This window comes from Quercus lobata, chromosome 11 (genome assembly GCF_001633185.2).
Source record: "Quercus lobata isolate SW786 chromosome 11, ValleyOak3.0 Primary Assembly, whole genome shotgun sequence".
NCBI lineage: Eukaryota > Viridiplantae > Streptophyta > Magnoliopsida > Fagales > Fagaceae > Quercus > Quercus lobata.
This window is the reverse complement of record NC_044914.1, coordinates 7120383-7139670: the sequence shown is the minus strand read 5'-3', so window position 1 is coordinate 7139670 and position 19288 is coordinate 7120383. Positions and strand designations below refer to the sequence as shown.

Genomic DNA, 19288 nt, shown 5'->3' with positions numbered 1-19288 from the left:
AATAACGTGAGAAAGTAAATACTTTTGTTTGTTATTTTGTTTCAAACAGAGTCAAAATTTGAAATTAAATTACTAAATATATAAAACTACTTGAATAATGCCTTAAATTAGTTGGTTTTTCGTTTTTGTATATCTTGGAAATGTTTTCATTTATTAAAGAAAAAAAGAAAAAAGAAAACGGAAATGATTTGACTAAAATTTTGACATTATAGATTTTGGCAAAAATCACCACATCTGGCTCTTTCGTCATAAAGCACTACTTTATTCGATCCAAAAATAAAGCACTCATTCAAGCATTTTTAGGGGAAAAAAAAAAGAAAAAAAAAAAAAAGCCAAATTCTGCAGAGAGAGAGAAAGGCAGAGAGCAAGAGCAAGAGCAAGGGAGAGAATAGTCCGCCACCAGCCACCGCCACCGCCACAGTCGGACTGCCCGAACCACCGCAACTGGTAATTTTTTATTTTATTTTATTAAAATTTGAGCATTAAATATGATTTGATATTGATTGAAAGAAGAAACCAATACGTCAGAATCAAACGCATAGTCTGATTCCGTTGCATGCATATATAGATAATATAAAATTGGTACAAATAAATTATGATCCAAATAGAAATAGTGGTGCTAATTGCATTTACGTGTTTAGGTTTAGCGGAATGGGATACATAGGGGCACACGGCGTTGCGGCGCTTCACAGGTACAAGTACAGCGGCGTGGATCACTCGTACGTCGCCAAATATGTGCTTCAACCCTTTTGGTCTCGCTTCGTTCATTTCTTCCCCCTTTGGATGCCGTATGTCTCTTCTTCTTCTTTTTCTACACTATATTTTTTTTGTTCATTTTTCTACACACTCGCTGTACAAACATTGCCACATGGACTGAAATCGCGTTTTTGAAAAACGTGATTTCAGTTAAAATTATGAAATCATGTTTTCAAAACGCCATTTCAAGAGGAGTGATAATAGTTTACATACTCACCACCGTATACACATTGTCACATGGACTGAAATCGTGTTTTTGAAATGAGTTCCTTATTACACACTTTGCCACGTGGACTGACTCTCACCGAATACACATTGCCACATGTACTGAGATCGTGTTTTTAAAATGAGTTTCTTTTTATTACACACTCTCACTGTATACACATTGCCACATTAACTGAAATCATGTTTTTAAAACCAATTCCTTATTACACAAACTGAGTGTACATTGCCACATGGACTGAAATCGTGTTTTTAAAATGAGTTCCTTATTACACACACACTCACTGTATACACATTTCGACAGGGATGGAAATCGTGTTTTTAAAACGAGTTTCTTATTACACACACACTCACTGTATACGCATTGCCACGTAGACGGGAATCGTGTTTTTAAAAACGAGTGCTGTTGATTACACACCTCTGTGTGTGTGCTACCTTAGCTGAATACATGATTTTAGTTCAATTGTGAAATCATGTTTTCAAGACGTGATTTCACTTTTTCGAAATTATAACTGAAATCGTCTCTTGAACACACAATTTTCAAGGCTGTGTATACGGATGTGTGCAACAAACATTAACCTTTTAAAACACAATTTTTTAGTTAAAATTGTGTTTTTAAAACACGATTTCAAAAGGGAGTGTGTAATAAGATTTTCCAGTATTTTTTATTGAGATTAGATATGCTGACTTCTTTTCTCTTTTTCTTTGATCTTTGGGGTTGCATTGCATTTCGGGATCATTGGCCAGTCCAAACATGGTATAGTAATCTTCTTTTTCTCTTTGTATCGTTGCATTCGTTTGTAACTTTTACTTTGATGTAATACGCTCATGCCTGTTCAATTCACTGATGGAAAAATCTTTATGTTTTGTCAGATAACACTTATCGGATTCATGTTCTTAGTCGTTTCTGCACTGCTTGGCTATGTGAGTGGGCGTTTCTCTATTATCATGTTTTTAACTTTCATATTTGTTAGATTCTCCTGTTTATAATTCTAATATTCTGAGAACAAAAGGCTATTATTGTTTTTCAAGAAGTTAAAAATTTGTGCAAATTAAATTTACCTCCCGTGGCTAGGTTTACTGCACTTTACTTGACTTTTAAAAAATTACAGTAAACCTCCATACAATTAGAAATCATTAAATCGATACATTTTGATGAACCCTCAAGTGATATCACATCATGACGTGGGTACAATCAAGTGTTGGTGTGCTTTGTGCCCTAAATGCATGGGTTTTGTATCATGTTATGTAATAACTGAATCTCTATGTTACTTGGAATAAATTTTTTGTTGAAATACTGAAGCGGGAAGCTCAAAGAGTTACATGTTGAAATTTATTTTTATTTAACTTTGGAGATAATTGTATTTAATTAGTAGTTAATTAGGTTTGTAATTCACTAATTGGGATTTCCCAAGTCATTTATCAAAAAAAAAAAAAAAAAAGGATTTCCCCAGTCGGTTAGGATTAGGTTTTCGTATGTTAGTTAGAATTAGGGTTTGGTAGTCTATATAAGCACAAGAATCTACTCCTATGAAGGGGGGATTATTTTGATGAATAAAATTTCTATTGAAATTGTCCCAATGATTTGGTGTCAACTTCAACGAAACCTAGATGATGTAGGACAATATATGGGGTTTTCAATTTTATCATTTGTAAATTTTTATGCAATTTTCCACTTATCAAAAAAAAAAAAAAAAAATTTATGCAATTTTCCTAATTTTAGGCAATAAAGCTTTATTTCCTTGATTTCATGTGTTTTTAAGAGTTTCCCAGTCAAAGTAGAATCTTATTATGGCACTCTTTCAATTAGGATATGTTTAGGAATATTTTTCTTTTAAAATAAGTTTTTTGGAGTCTTAAATTGGCTTGGAGCCTGTAAAACGAAAATAGCAATCAGCTTGAAGTAAAATTGAGTTTTTCTTTATTTGTGGTGGATTCTAGAGTTCTTCCTTGTGGATTCAAGGAGACCCTTATGGATTTAAGAGTTTGTGTCTAGCTAGAATGAGATCTAGTCCTTTCATGTTTTCCGTTTTGCGTCACTACATGTTGACTTCTATAGGTTTTCAAAGCAGGTCTAGGTGTTGACCCCCAGGTCCTCAATCTTTATTGGCTTTTGTTAACGAATGTCCTAAGGGTAGTGGTTAAGATCCATTTAATGCTTTATTAAAAAAAAATTTATAAATTTTTCAAAAAATAAAGTCAAACTTTACACATATATCCAAAAAAGCACATATAACCACAATGAATTTGTGCATGTAAGCCAATGAATCATTAGCACACTTATTTTTTAAAAAGAGTGCATTACAGCTCATAATTGAGCATTTATTAGTCTTTAACCTATGCTCTTAGGACCCTCGTTAACAAGACCCATCTTTATTATTCATGTTCTTTAATTTTCCTGTTGCATTGTTTTGGTTTGTCATGCATCAAAGTTCTTTGTAAAGAATTTTCCAATGCCCAATTGTCTTGAATAGTCATGTGGCAGCCTCCATTTATGTGCTTTGTGCCCTAAATTGGCTCTCCGGTAATTTGACAGAAAATTTGGTATATAATTTGTTAGACGATGAGTTGCTTGAAATATATTGTTTACAAACACACTGATTGTTCTTTCAGATGTTTCCAACTTTATAAAGAGAAGCAAGATTGTTTAGTGTTCCTTCAAACTTCTCTGACTCCTTTATATAAATATTTTTGTTTCAGATATACTCGCCTCGCTTAGATTCGGCTCCTCCAAGATGGGTTCATTTTGCCCATGGATTGCTTCTTTTTCTCTATCAGGTCTATATAGATTTTATTCAAGCTGTGTAGTCCAATCATGTTTTTGTGTTTTATTTATATAGGCACGCTTCTTTGTGACACCCGAATAGATTAATAAAGTTAAATTACTTATCCAATATTTCATTAATCTTATGTCTTTTACTTTCATGTATAATTTTAGTTTTATGGTTGTGCAGTTGTTTTGCTTTCAATTTATTGTAATTGTTATGTTGTTCTTACTTTATCAAGATGCTCTAGAATCTAACGACTTTCAATTAAGTAGGACCAAAACATAGTACATCAAATGTAAGTTTAGTAAAAGTAGATACATAGATGAAGGGGTTGTAAGGATTGATGGTGAAGAGATTTCAAAGAGCGAGAGTTTTTGATATCTTGAATTAATAATTCATAGAGATGAGAGATTGAAGAGTATGTGAATCATTGGATAAGAGCAAGGTGGATGAAGTGGACAAGTGCATCAGGATTATTATGTGATTGTAGAAGACCTATTAAGTTTAAAGGAAAATTTTTATAAGACAAGCTATTCTCTATGATATTGATTGTTGGGCTGATAAGAAGGAACATATTCATAAAATGCTGAACTGAAAATTTTAATTGGAAATACAAGGAATGATAGGGTTCGAAATTAGGAATTTTTCTTAAAGATGGGGACGACCCTTGTTGATAAAAAGATGAGGGAGCGTTGCTTGAGGTGGTTTAGTAATGTTCAAAGGAGTGATTAATGCACCGATGAGAGAGTGAGTTGAAAGTTGAGGAAATGAAAAAAGGTAGAGGAAGACCAATAATAAAATTAGTAGTAGTAGTAAAAATGGACTAGTCAATTATAAAGTAATAAAGAGTGACTTAGGAGAAAAAAGAATGGCGGAAAAGAATACATTTGGCCAACCTTGAAGTCGAGAATTGGCTTGTGGATTTTAATCACCCAAACTGAAGATGTCTAGTTAACACTTAACGGCATTGGAAACTGATGCCAACCAAGACCACTTGAGAAGCCAACTGAAGTGTACCCGTTTGTTTTGGTCATCATTGTCTGAGAATCAACTAATGATGTCGTAGGAGGGGCTGTGGCGGTGGCTTTGTCTAGGAGACCAATGTGTGTGTTTTTTGGGGGGGGGGGGGTGGGGTGGTTTAATAAATACCTTTCCAAATTGATCTCCACCTTGGACATGCCATCCTTATTGTCTCCAAATCAAAATTTTCCTTTGTTGAGGCAGAGGCTATGAGAGAGAGATACTGAGGAAGACGGATAGACTGGGGGAGAGAGAGAGAGAGGAAGGGAGAGGATAGGGGATGCATGTCAATAAAAGGAAGGGGAAATCTATGCAGTCAATCACATAATGCCATGTGTATTGATAGGGTTTGTATTGGTTAGGTTGGGTTCATTTAGATGAATGAAAACTGACATCTGAACTGATTCGGTTGTGTTTTCATCTCAAAACCCAAATTCAACCAAATGCCCTGTTTAAATCGAGCAGATGCTCTTGAGTTGAGTTAGGTGGTATGGTTTTGATGGGTCGATTGGGTTTTTGAACACCCCTAGTTTTTAAACAAGTTGAATGTTGGGGATTGTGTTGTATGGCTTTAGTCTCCATTAGGTATTATTTTATATTGAATGGTTTGAAATATGTAGTAATTGTGGAAATTTTAGTATGCTGCTGTTAACTATAATATGGACACAATTATTGGCAAATTCAGAAACACTAGTATATGATACAGTGGGGAGACGGAAATTAATTAGTTAATATAATTTTTTAAGTATATTTGATGATAGTTTTAGGTTTTAAAAAATAACAATCAACTATTAAAAGTGAGTTTCAATCTTTTTTGGGCTTCTAAAATGCAACCATTTTCAAGGTGTTTTGGCTTCTAATTAATAAATTATTTAAGTTGAGCATATTTTCTAATGATTGTCAAAGGACCAATGCAGTCCTAAGAGCTGGAGTAGGATCAAGCTGTTATGAGAAGCAACATCTGGGAAATTAAAAAAGAACAGAGAGGCGAGATGAACCAAAGGAATAAGACAATGCAGAAGTGGAAGATAACTATGAGAGAGAGAGAGAGAGAGAGAGAGGTGGATTTTCCTAAGTATTCACTAGATACATATTAATATCCTTTTTTCCGCCCCAATTTTTTAACCTCCTGTGTTCAGATTGTACCCAGTATGTCCATCCTGTATTTTAAATCTTTTTTAAAAATTGCTTGAAATGTCCTGGACATGCATGCAGCTGTGCCCTCGGGGTAACTGCATCCAATAAGTCTCTCGTGTGAACATTATGGAGAGTTTGCCATATCCATGCTCCCTTGGTCTCTGCAGATAGAAATTTTATTGCAACTTAATTTTTTTCCCTCATTCTAAATCTCAATTCCTGATCAGTAGATAGAATTTCTGCCATGCCCTTTGCAATGTCTTTTATACTGATTATTTATCAATATTCTCATATTGGCATGCCCTTCTCTTTCCCCTTCCTTTTTTTAATTATTCTTTTTACCACTTTTCTTTCTAACCGTTCACTACTTTTATTTAGACCTTTGATGCTGTTGATGGGAAGCAAGCAAGACGGACAAATTCCTCCAGTCCATTAGGGGAGCTTTTTGACCATGGTGATATACCATTGTCATGTATTTTGTCTTTCTTTCCATTTTTTCCATAGTTTAGGTGTTAATATTGATAAATAACATTCTTGCCTTTCTCAATATATTGCAGGATGCGATGCTATTGCTTGTGCGGTATGTATCATCATATTTGGTTGTCATTTTGTAGCCCTTGGAAATCCATCACCTTTATCATTTTCTTTCTTAAATATAGTTAGAAGCATTGGCTTTTGGGAGCACTGCTATGTGTGGAAGAGATACTTTCTGGTTCTGGGTAATTTCAGCTGTTCCATTTTATGGCGCAACATGGGAAAGGTAAGTTGTCTTATTGATACCCTTTCATTATTTATGCATGTTATCCATTATGTTAGTTCCCATCTTTATGGATCTGCTAACTACAATAGTATTTTCTTTCTTACATTTCTATCAATAAGAAGAAAAACATTGTTGTATACATTTGAATGCTATAAATTAATAATTTTCTTCCATGCTCCCATGTTCTGGGGGTCATAGCTGCGGGCTTTGGAGGGTTTTTTTTTTTTTTGGGGGGGGGGGTGAATATATTAAAATCCTTGTTGTTGTTATTAAATCTTTGTCCCTGTATGATGATTACCAATCTGTTTGTGTTTCTTGACTTCAATGCATCCGTCTTTTCTTTTGAAAATTGAATTATTGAAATTATTATTTAGAACTATGCTTTCCAGGAAAGGTTTTGTCATTGTTCAAATATGTACATTCCAGTATTCCACTGATTGTTGGATCTTTTATCAGCAGTATTGATATTTGATTTGATACAGCTATTTCACCAATACCCTTATTCTTCCGGCGATCAATGGACCTACTGAGGGTCTTATGTTGATATATTTCGTTCATTTCTTCACAGCTATTGTAGGTATGCTCCTGCCACCAATGTGCCTTCAACCCCTCCACACCCCCTCCCCCTCCCCTCTTTAATGTGCTTTTGTGCACTTTCAATCAATATTCTGAAACTTCATGTAAAATCCAATACAATATAATTTTCTTTATGGGTTGCCTTTATATATTTTGTTCTTTATTAAGCTTCCAAGCTTCATGAAAGTTTGGAAGATCTCAGACTTCTCTGCTAAGAAATAGAGCCTGTGAATCATTTGATTTATACTTAGGAGTTCTTAACTTCTCCAGGTGCTGAATGGTGGGCTCAACAGTTTGGAAAGTCTATACCCTTCTTAAGTTGGGTACCATTTCTTCATGGTAAGACTATTCTTTTTAAGGCCAACAACCTACAACACATTATTTTGGATCTGGAAAAACCATATGAAAACTATGCTCAATGTTATGCATAATATATTTTAATGGTTTAACAATATTTAGACCCAGCAGAATGTTTTTATTATGAGAGATCTTATTTGGGGCTTGTTCACAGAATGCTGTTTCTGTTTGTATTTGATTGTGTCCTCCTTTAGCCATCTCATTCTTAGTGACTCTGAATTAAATGATCTGTAAGTCTTTTAGATTACAGCAGTGTTCTTAAAGTTTTTGGTGAGGTCATGGGGGAATGTGATTCAGGGGTAATATTTGAAGTTTTTATACATAATTACCCTATGCCTGTAAGCAATGTCATTTAGGTGGTTTTATCTTGCTAAGTGCTGTAATTAGTATATGTTGGCCAAAATATTTAATTTTATTTTTCTCATGTGGCCTTCACTGTAAACTGTAGAGAAAATGCATTACATTCCATTCCATTTTTACCTCTTCTATTGACATTGGTTCTGTGTAGTTGAAGGGTCATCTTTGTTGGTATGGCACATTCTACCTTTTCATTAAGGCATTTATTTCAATGCTTTTAGGATTTGAGTATTTCATCTATGGATCCTAATGTGGTAATATATGCACACGAATTCAACATCATTTTCATTTTATTACTTTTCTTGGTGTCCTTCCCAATTGTGTACTGTTTCCATCCTGCATTTTTCTTTCATATGTTCCTTCTTTGATATGGCTGCTGTTTGCTGGTAAGTCAGAATTTATTTTTTCTGTTTAAGACACCATAACTTAAGTGGTACTTCTGTAGAAAGAGTTTGTACTAGGCATTTCATAATGTTCAGTTGATAATACTTACCTATCTTTCAGGCTCAACCACTGCTTAAATTAGCAATTTATACTTCCTGTTTACCTGTTTTTCACCTTCTCACTTTTACATTGCGCTACTTTTTCTTCCCTGCTTGATAATTGTGAATAAATTCCTGAATCCCTTCTGCAATGGTTTGAAATGTAATGTTTTCAGTTTTATTTATTTATTTTCTCCAGAAATTCCCACATCCAGAGCTGCGTTGTTTCTGATGATTGCTTTTGCTGTTATACCAACAATCACTTTCAAGTATGTACTCCATACCCTAAATTGCATGATTTTCTGAGTTTTGATGCATCTTATATGACTTCTTCAACGTATGATGTAAACCATTTTAGATGGATTGTTTCATATGCAACTTCAAGTGCTTTCCCATTCTATGATATAGGAAGAACAAAGAAACAAGAAGGCACATGATATTAATTTAACCTTGACTTATTTTTTGAAAAAAAAATAAAGAGAGAATTGAAACAAAGACAAGGGCAAAGAGAAGGCACAAATGGAAATGGTGTGGATCTTAAGCTAGCAAGTGACTAAAGGTTAAAGTTTCAGCGACCTACTGATTAGATGTGAAATGACAGAGATCATCATTTATACTGTTTAAATACACACTGCCCGTCACACTGTGGGAGCTAGCCATGCCCAAAGTCGTTACCTTAACCATGTTGAGGTGGGTGTTGAAGGCAGGGCTAGTGACTTGAGGGAAGCTTAAATAGATTAAAGTTTCAGCACTTCTTTTTTTTTTTTTTTTGGTTTTTCCTTTCTTTCTGTTATGTTGACCTATGGATATTGGAATAACATTTCCATGATATCAAATTGCTGTGTAGTTGTCCCACAATGGGATGTGTATGCATATCCGTGTATATGTGCAAGGTCTTCAAGACATATTGCAACCAAGTGTGAATTTACACAATTTTTAAAATAAAATAATTGTGCATGTGTATCTGTATCCATTAGTGTTGATGTTCAAGAGTTCAAAGGATTTCTGTTATTGTGTCTTGTGTTGTGGGCTTAGGCATGCTCAGAGATTAAAGCTCTCAGCCCCGAGGTTTAAGCGCTTCATTTTGCTGAAGCGAAGCTCCCTTAATGTAGCGTGACTTAGAAGCACTTTTCTGTTTCTTTTTGAAGCACAAAGCATGTTTAGGTGCACTCTTTTATTTTATTGTTAAAAAAGATAAGAATCTTTAAAATTAAGTGCTTGATCTTGAAGCAAATAACATGAACCATTGATTTATTACACAAACATGATTCTTAAGGTGTTGCACTACAAATATGAAAAAGATTAAAAAAAAAAATAACACTAAGCATACACTACCAAAAAAAAAAAAAAAATCAAATATATATTATATTAAAAAGACACGAACAAGGAATTTATTGTTATTGTGCTTCTTGGTCTTTGCCTTTTGGACATATTTAGATTGAATTATGTACTTCATGTACTTCATTTTGATAGTAACTATCAAAGTTATGTACTTTTATAAAGCATAAGAGAAATAATAACTATCATCAATCATGTACTTTTATATAGCATAAGAGGATTCTAAAAAATGTTATGCGTAAACTTTATATGATATATTATTATCATATTATATATTGTCAATTGTTTTCAAATTTAATATATAAAATTTTAAGAAATTTCAACGATATAGTTAAAATTTGAACTTAAGAAACTTTGTACAAGTGCATCATCCTTTTGAGCTGATAGGAAAACTATGTTATTATTTTGAGCTTATAATTTTTTTTTTTTTTTTTTTTTTGGTATATATCATAAATATTTTTATTATAGGTTATTAACTTATTATATGTTTTTATCTGAAAATATGCGCTTTACTTCAATCAGTTGCGGGCTTGTATGTTGGGAATTTGAATGCTTTGGCTCATATCCTTTGTTGCAAGGTGGGTACTCTGCCTATGAGATATTTGGGCATGCCTCTTGGGGCACATTAAAAGGATTCGTCGATATGGAATCCTATTATAGAAAAGATGGAGAAGAGGCTGTCTAGTTGGAAATGACTTTATTTGTCGAAAGGTGGCAGGCTTACTTTGTTAAAAAGTACTCTCACAAGCCTTCCCACCTACTTTTTATCTTTGTTTACTATACCTCAGGCTATGGCAGCTAGAATAGAAAGGATTCAAAGGAATTTCCTTTGGGGGGCCTCAAAGGATGTTTTTAAATATCCTTTAGTTGCTTGAGATAAGGTTTGTTTGCCAATTGAGTGTGGTGGTTTGGGGATCAAGAGGATTGGGTTGTTTAACAAGGCATTGCTTAGGAAGTGGTTGTGGCATTTTGGGAAAGAAAGTAATAGATTATGGCGTCAAGTTATAGCAGCCAAATATGGTGAGGCGAGAGGAGGCTAGTGCGCTAGAGGGGTAAGAGGTTTTCATGGTCGTGGGATGTGGAGGAGTATTAAGGAAGGAATAGATAAGTTCTTTAGTCAGATTTTGTATAATGTGGGGGAGGGTAGCTGTGTTAGTTTTTGGCATGATCTTCGAAGGAACTCTTTTATGCTATGTTTGCTTGCTCTCTATCTAAGGAAGCATGGGTCTCTGACTTGGTAGTATCTATTTCAAAAAGGGGTAGGAGTTGGAATTTACTTTTCCGTCATGGTCCTCAGGATTGGGAGGCAGCCACTGTTTATTCCTTTTTTAAGTTTATTTATTCCTCTATGCCAAGGGGTGAGGGGGATGATCACCTAGTCTGGAGATTGACTACGTCTGGGGTATTTGATGTGCCCTCTTTTTATAAGCTGTTATCTGGTCCTGACATTGGTGTTTTTCCTTGGGAGTGCATTTGGAGTGCAAAGGTGCCTAAACGGGTGTCTTTCTTCTCATGGACAATAGCTAATGATGGGATACTCACCATTGATAATTTTGTTAAGAGAGGTCAGTCTCTAGTTAGTAGGTGTTGTTTATGCTACTGTGATGGGGAATTAGTGGATCATCTCTTCTTCATTGTAAGTTTTCTCACGCCTTATGGTGTGAAGCTTTTGCGGTGTTTAGGATCCAGCGGGTAATGTCGAGGTCAATCAGCTCTTTTTTCTTCATCTGGAGAAACTGGTTTGGAAAGCATCTTTCAACCATTTGGAATATGGTCCTGACATGTTTAATGTGGTTAGTTTGTCACGAACGCAATACCCGCATTTTTGAAGACAAGGAGAGAACATTGGATCATCTAAAATCTCTCCTCTTTGGTACTCTGTTTCATTGGGCTCATATTTGGGGGTGTATGAATTGTATTTCTTTATCTGAATTCTTAGTCTCTATTTCCTTTAGTTCTTGATTATATTATATTTGTTTCTTGTTTAGAGTGTTCACCATCGTGAACATGATGTTCAATTTTTTTCAATAAAAGTCTTATAATCTAAATTATAAAAAAAGATAAAAAAAAAAGGTGAATTTGATGCTTTTACCTATAACATTACTGTCAGCTCACATGTTTTACTTAATGATGTTGTTTGCTAAAGGGCAGCTAAGATCTCCCTTGTTTCGTGTTTATTTGCAGCATACAGAATGTTTATAAGGTAGTTCAAGCAAGAAAAGGAAGCATGCTTCTGGCATTAGCAATGGTAATACTGCTACCTATTGGATACGTATCTTTTTTCGTTGCTCATAGGAGATGTGATATTATTTTATTGTTGTTTCTCATCAGCTTTACCCTTTTGCTGTACTATTGGGAGGAGTGCTAGTTTGGTATGATTCAAACCTGTTATATGTTATTTCTACATGTTTTTCCTTAAAACAGGCTTATGGGTTTACATACTGGCATTATTTTAAATGCAGGGACTCTTTGTCTCCATCTGACATAATGGGGAACTATCCGCATTTAGTTGTATTGGGAACTGGACTCGCCTTTGGTTTTCTTGTGGTAAGATATTTGAGTTTTAGTGTGACTACCCCATTCATTGGAATTTTCTATTTTTCCTTCTCTGACTTGAATTGATTTGATTAAAATTGCTGTTAGTATGCATTCTTTAAATTTTTTTGATTTTCAGTTTTGCTGTTCTGTGGTCACTAACAAATATATTTTACTTATTTGTGACGGGCTAAGATAAATTGGAATTTTCTGTTTAATAATTAAAAGATCAATTTATAGAGATGAGAACATTATCATGCAGGAAGTATACTAGAGCAACACGTAAAGAATGCAATAACCTTCCAGATTTCACTCTTATACCCAGATTGCACTTCCTTTGCCAACAAACCAGAAGTTTACAACTGTCTTAGGCTTCACCCATTTAACCCCATAAAAAGAAAATGCGAGTGCTCTTGTACCCAGATTGCACTTCCTTTGTTGTTGCATGATGGACAACATAGGAAATTAAATTGATGGTATAGATTTGGACAGAATCAGGATTTGACTTGAACATGTTTTCTGGTGCTGTATCTTTGGCTTAACAAATAAATCTGCTATAAATAAGTGATATATTTGAGCTTTTTGTAAATTTGGCAATGTTTGTTGATCCCCATTTGAAAGCTGAGAGGAACTAAGAGGATCCTGCTTTGATTTAGGTAGTCAAGGTTTAGTTGATCCCTGTTTGAAAGCTGGTGATCAAGGTTTTGTGGTTATGGTAGTAGCTGCATCATAGTGCAACTTGATTTCAATATTTTCCATTTTATATCTTATTTGTGTAGCTATGGGTGGCACATGATCATATGAAAGCAGTGATTTAGGTTCCAAAAAGCTAGGAACTGATGCTGCATCAAGAACGTGTACCAACAGATGATCATATGATAGCAGCTATTTAGATTCCAAAACAACTAAGAATTGATGCTACATCAAGAATGTGTACCATCTTGTGCTGTATTTTTCTAGAAATATGATAATTAAAATTTTTAATGGTGCAATGGTAATTTTGGTAGCCTTTGTGTGCCAATATAAAGTTGTAGTTTTGGTGCAACTTTGTAGATGACTTTTTTGCAGGTTGGTTACTGCTTAATTTGCAAATTGATAATTTTTATATCCATGTAATTGCATGTTTTTCTTTAGTTGCTATGGTAGTCACTACGACATTCAGTAATCAGTTGTATAGATTGCCAAAGAACTGTAGGTTGACTTGCACAAGATACCTGGTGTTTTGTTATTGGTTAGAGATAAAGTCTTTAGAGTACTTATCAAAAAGAAATGAAGTCCTTAGAGAATTGCTGTGGTTACATGATATGTGATTATGTTAACCTTTTATCTTTCTCATACTAAATTTTTGGTAATAAACTGTAGAAAGAGCTTAATATAGTCAAATGGGTTTTAGAACCCTAATGGTGTATAATTGACCCTGCAAGGTGCCGTAATTAGTTGTGGTTTAAAGATCAAGCTTGTTTTTATGGTTTGTGGCATTCTAACATGGTACAATGTATCTCTGGCTTGTATTTTGGGCTGTCCTGTAGATTTTCCTCTGGAAGCCATAGCATGTGATTGACAATATCAAAATATAGGATAAATAAATAATTCACACATATACATGGTCATTTACGTTCTAGCCTTGTTATCTGGTGTTGTAATGTCTGCTCAATGTTTGATTTTTTCTTTCTTATAGCTACCTTTTGCTGTATAAGTTTTTAATTTTTTCCCCTGAGCACTACTGTTTTAGACAATCAAATTTTTTATCATTGAATTGTTGCTGAATTACATCTGTTTTCGCAGGGAAGGATGATCCTCGCTCATTTGTGTGATGAACCAAAGGGCTTGAAAACTAATATGTGCATAGTATGTTGCTTTCTCATACCAAACCACTTTGAAATTAGTTGGTAATCTAGAATTTGGTTATGGTTATGGCTTTTTTTTGGCTGCGTTGTTTCTGAATATGTTGCCTATCTGTCTCTTTTCACCATAACTGGTTTTTGAACTACTCAAATGTTTAAAGTAAGCCTACTTATCAAAAAAAAAAAAAGTTTAACGTAAGCCGAGAATGAAAACTCAAAATAGTATACTTTTTTAGCTAAATATTTTATTCAAAGATAAGTCAGGTTTTCCTTTACTTTTCAGTGGTGCACATAAGGTCCCATTTTCATGAAAAATAAAAAATGGGAAATTGGTATTACTCTACCGGTTGTTAGGGTTGACATTTCCTCTAACATCAGTCAGCTTTATTGCTTTAGAGCTTGACATGAGATAAGTGTTGCTTCTTTGCCCAGCCTTCTGCTGGAAACTAGAAATTGAGAATTAAAAAGGGCATGTCAGTTTCTGTCATGTTATTGACTGCCAAGTAGGAAGAACAGACATAACAAAAAGGTCTGCATGTCATGCAAGACACAAGCATGCCTGGGACATGGCTGTATGCATGTCTTTAGGGTCCATTTGGTTGAAGGAGTGGAAAAATGGGAGGATGGAAAATTAGTGGGAGGATAGAAAATATTTGGTTTTCTCTCATGTGTGTTTGGTTGGAGGGGTGGAAAAGTGGGAGGGTGGAAAACTTTTTTGTTTGGTTGGAGAGAAAAAGGGGAGGATGGAAAATGTAGTTTATATAAATTGACTATTATGTCCTTATTATATAATATATAAGAAATAGATATATTTACACTCATTAAATAATATAAAAATTAACACAAATACATGTAAATTTATATTAATTATTTTATTATTATAATAATTTAAAATTTATGGCTCCTGCTTACTGCCTGGGAAGACAATTTTTTTAAAAAAAAAAAAAAACAATTATTGGCTTGCACTTTTTGTGTCTATTGTTTAGTTATATTATATACATGCTGTGTGAAGACCTCTGGGAATAATGGAAAAAAATAATAATAATCATTCACATGTGAGATGAATAAGGTGAGGGGTAGGTGAGATGAATAAAGTGAGGATATTTGTGTAAAGTACATCATTCAGCACTTTTTCCTTCCTATTTTCCTCCCAAATTGGGAGGATAAAAAAATGTGGGTTTGGAGGGAAAATTTTCCTCTCCATTTTCTGTCTCTCTTGAACCAAATAGTGAAAAATGCTATTTTCCACCCTATTTTCCTCTTCCTATTTTCCATCTTTCTTGTTTTCACCCCAACTAAACATACCCTTAAGGTATCTGGCCCAAAATAATAATTTTTTATTATTTATTTTTAATTTCGAACATGGAGGGGACACAAGCGTGACACGGCTGAACAAAAAAATTAAAAAAGATCACCGATTTGCTTTCTTGACACAATAATGATTATAGATTTATAGACTACACGGCTTAAAATAAAATTTAAAAAAAAAAAAAAATTCTCTCTTTCTCAATCTGCATTGCACCATTAGCCATCGATATGCTCTTTCACAATTAGATAGGGGACCAAACAGCCCATTTGCACCTCCTTGGCAACCCTCACTGTCAGATTGGTAACCCATCTGGCAGCTTTATCTGATTTCTAGAAGCTTTGCTGCAACTGTTAGCTCCTCTTGCCTGCCCCTGTTGTGCTCCTTTTGTGGGATTTTTTTTTTTTACTAGAGTGTTGTAAAATTCTGAGTGATGGAAACGGGTCCAATGGGGTTTAAACACTTATTTTAATGGTTATAAAATTAGAAAATTTTGGTTATTGTTTATTATTTTTACTGTTTAGTGATGTTTATTGTATATGTTTACTGCTTACTGTTTAGTGGTTATAAACTTATAATTGTAATGTGATTATCATTTATTGTTAAGACCATTGTTTGAGGGTTAGTAAGTCATATCATTTATTTGCATTTCAATGGTTATTTATTTTTAAAACCTAGAGCATATGTAATATATGTCCAATAATATATAAATATATATAATTTTTATTAATTAATTGCTCTTTCCTGCCATGACTTGTTCTAAATTTTCAAGAACTGTTGCATTGTGTCTGTGTCTGTGCTTCTTAGGTATGGGATTGTGGGTGATGTCATGTGTCTAGACTCTAGACTCCTTGGGTTGAATTTCAACCTCAAAAAAGCTATTGCAATTCACAATCTCTATTATTTTGTGCAGTCACTACTATATCTCCCTTTCGCCATTGCAAATGTACTCACAGCCAGACTAAATGATGGGTATGTTGTAATTTGATTTTCGTGTGCTGAATAATGGACTTACCATTCTATTCTCAATGCTTGTGGTTCTATTTCACTCATGAACCTCTGTTCATCTTTTGTGGCAGAGTCCCTTTAGTTGATGAGAGGCTGGTCCTTCTTCTTTACTGTGCATTCTCAGGTATGGTGACTTTTACCCTTTTAAAAAAAAAAAAATGCATTTGGTCAACTGTCGTAAATTACTTATTTTTTCACATTTTACAAACTCCTATATCCAATTATTTGCTTGAAATAGGTCTAGGTGGAGCTTAGTATATGGAAAGAAAACATATTTAGATCTTTACTGCTGCAGTGGCTACTTGGGAATATTGTCTTGATTTTACTATTGATTAGAGATGTAATATTGTGATTTTATGATCTTTCTGTTCTGTGCCTGACATCTTCTTTTACTGAACTCAGTGGTACTGTATTTGCACTTTGCCACATCCGTCATTCATGAAATCACAACTGCGTTGGGAATTTATTGCTTCAGGTGAGACTACCATCAAAAACCTTGTAAAACTTCACATTTCCTTTTTGCCCGACTTGGTTCAAATCAGGTTTAGATTGGATGTGGGTTTTTTGACTTTAAAATCAGTTGTGACTTTGCCAAATTGAGCATATTTAACTTGTTTGTTCAAATTATATCGAAATTTATAATATGTTTGCTACTGTGGTATGAAATGTGTATAAATTTCGTTTTCTATATTTTTATTTGGTGGGTATGACACTTGTGTTAGTCCAAAAAAAGGTTTTAGTTAACTCCAGCTGGCTGTTTTATTTAGGATGTTAATATACTTACTCGCGAGTCATTACTAACCGAGATGCTAGTATTTGTTTCCTCCAATATTTCCTTGGTTTCTTGTAAGGAAAATGCTAAAGGTACTACAAGCTTTACTGTATAAAGCTTACAAATTGATGTGACAATAAATGTGATTGATGGGCTTCAACCACCTCATAAATGAATCTTTGAATTGTCTTTTTATGATTGGTGACCCATTAGTTTGTAAGCCCAATGCAGTAAAACTTGTAGTACTTGTAGATTGTAGCACTACTCTTCATGTAAATGAACACAAAGTACGTTCAACTACGTTGAATCTTTATTTTTATAAAAACAACCATTTTACATGTCACTTTGTTAGCAATTTAATTGTAATTTATAATAGCACAATATAATGAATACTGCAGTATTAAGGTTTCAGATATTTCCCTGTAATAATAGCTTTACATAGAGTATGACCTTTGCATATGTTTTTCTTTGTCAATTACAGGATAACTAGGAAAGAAGCTTGAACTCTGCCAGTGTTTCCCAGGTTCACCCATCTTTCTTGAGACTTGCCCTACTTTTTTCCCCCATACAGATTTCAATTTTATGATCAATAGCTGGGTCTCTGCTTCCTAGCATTTATACCAAACATTTTGTAGTGCTGATTGTGTTTGGTGCTTTTGTATTTGCATGTTCTCTTCTGCTCATTTCGACCTTCCTTTTGCCTTCCAGCTGTGAGTTGCAGAATGATGCAGCTATGCTGAAGTTTTGGTGGGTTTTTTTTTTTTTTTTAATAGAACATTGATGACATAGTTGTCAATGGGTTTTAGTGTTCGAGCTCCAATTTGATCATCCTTACCTTTGCAATAGAATTTTTTTTTTTTTCTTTTAATTTATTTAGATTTGTAAACTCGTTTCATATAATACAAGCAAATGTATAACACTAGCGTGTGTGTGTTTTTTTCCTTTCAGAATCATGTATAACACTGGTTAGTAGTAACCCATAACCCATGCAATGTCTCTTTTTTTATTTTATTAAATATGTAATTTGATAATTTTAGTAATGTTCTGAATTCTGTTTCGGTGCCAATTCCAGTTTGTGACGGAATATTTTAGTACCTTCTATTTTGGCATACCATTTTGGGATGTGTGTGTATTAGTTCTATAATAATGATAAGAACAATAATAAAACGTTTTTACTTATTATTATTATTAACCTAAAGTAGTCATACAGTTCATCTAATGCAAGGTTTAAAAGTGAACAAAATTCTCCTACTTTTGTAAATAAGGAAGTATAATCTGGTGTAGGGAAGTGGTAATTACATTGTGCAATAGCTCCGGATCCAAATCCACATTACTGGTAAAAGCCACAAAATAAGGAAAAGGCATTTACAAAAAAAAAAAAAAAAAAAAAAAAAACTACTACTACTACTACGGAACTTGGTGATCAATTTGCAAAACCGGGTGCAGACTTGAAACAGCAAAACCAGATGAGGCGTAGCAAAATAGAAAAGGAACTTAATTTTACCCAAATCACTCACATCAATTAATGACGTGTAAATTTGTAAAATAGCTACAATAAATGGATAAATTTAGTTATGTATTTTATTTTTTGATCATTTCTCATTTCTCTCTCTTGGTTGATAAAAAAATAATATATTAATAAAATGTAGTTAATATGATATTGAATGTTTTAAAAAGTAATCAAATAATAATAATAATAAAAAGTTCTTAAAGGGTTATTACGTTAAAACGACATGCGATAAAATGAAAAAAAGTGATAAAATAAAAAATATTATGTCTATAATATTTTTACAATAAATTATATATGGTATATTATTATTAATTTTAATTTTAATTCATAACTTAAATTATTTTTCTCATTCTAAAATAAATTGTGTGTTTACACTAAGGAAAAATATACCCTGCAACAGGTATATGTTACCTGTGTCTCACAATTGGTGGGTCCCAAGTGGGACTCACCAGCTGTGAGACACAGGTAACACATACCAGTTGCAACTTGCAAGGCATAACTTCTCCTACACTAGGACTTCCTGTGATGCACCTGTGGTCA

General features: G+C 33.8%; 1 protein-coding gene across 2 annotated transcripts; it reads left to right on the top strand.

The window, feature by feature from the left end:
• The first annotated feature begins 330 nt into the window (after nt 1-330).
• LOC115968900 (choline/ethanolaminephosphotransferase 1-like) lies at nt 331-18269 on the top strand. Of its 2 annotated transcripts, none has more exons than XM_031088439.1 (20): nt 331-447; nt 648-788; nt 1726-1735; nt 1852-1902; nt 3679-3756; nt 6282-6357; nt 6461-6483; nt 6563-6663; nt 7146-7240; nt 7510-7578; nt 8635-8704; nt 11958-12021; nt 12105-12145; nt 12236-12320; nt 14094-14156; nt 16372-16430; nt 16538-16590; nt 16869-16941; nt 17720-17761; nt 17947-18269. In XM_031088439.1, exons 2-19 carry the CDS (start codon nt 652-654, stop codon nt 17739-17741), a joined length of 1170 nt encoding a protein of 389 aa, XP_030944299.1. In that variant the 5' UTR covers nt 331-447; nt 648-651; the 3' UTR covers nt 17742-17761; nt 17947-18269. The 2 variants fall into 2 exon arrangements, with proteins under 2 accessions (XP_030944299.1, XP_030944298.1); XM_031088438.1 differs by having other exon boundaries at nt 642-788.
• The last annotated feature ends 1019 nt before the right edge of the window (nt 18270-19288 follow it).

What these genes read in the sequence shown, in the direction of transcription:
- LOC115968900 (XM_031088439.1), top strand. Translation starts at nt 652, where the DNA reads ATGGGATACATAGGGGCACACGGCGTTGCGGCGCTTCACAGGTACAAG. An exon ending in TCGCCTTTGGTTTTCTTGTG is followed by an intron (nt 12,321 to 14,093) that starts GTAAGATATTTG and finishes CTGTTTTCGCAG; the next exon opens with GGAAGGATGATCCTCGCTCA. An exon ending in TTGGGAATTTATTGCTTCAG is followed by an intron (nt 16,942 to 17,719) that starts GTGAGACTACCA and finishes TGTCAATTACAG; the next exon opens with GATAACTAGGAAAGAAGCTT.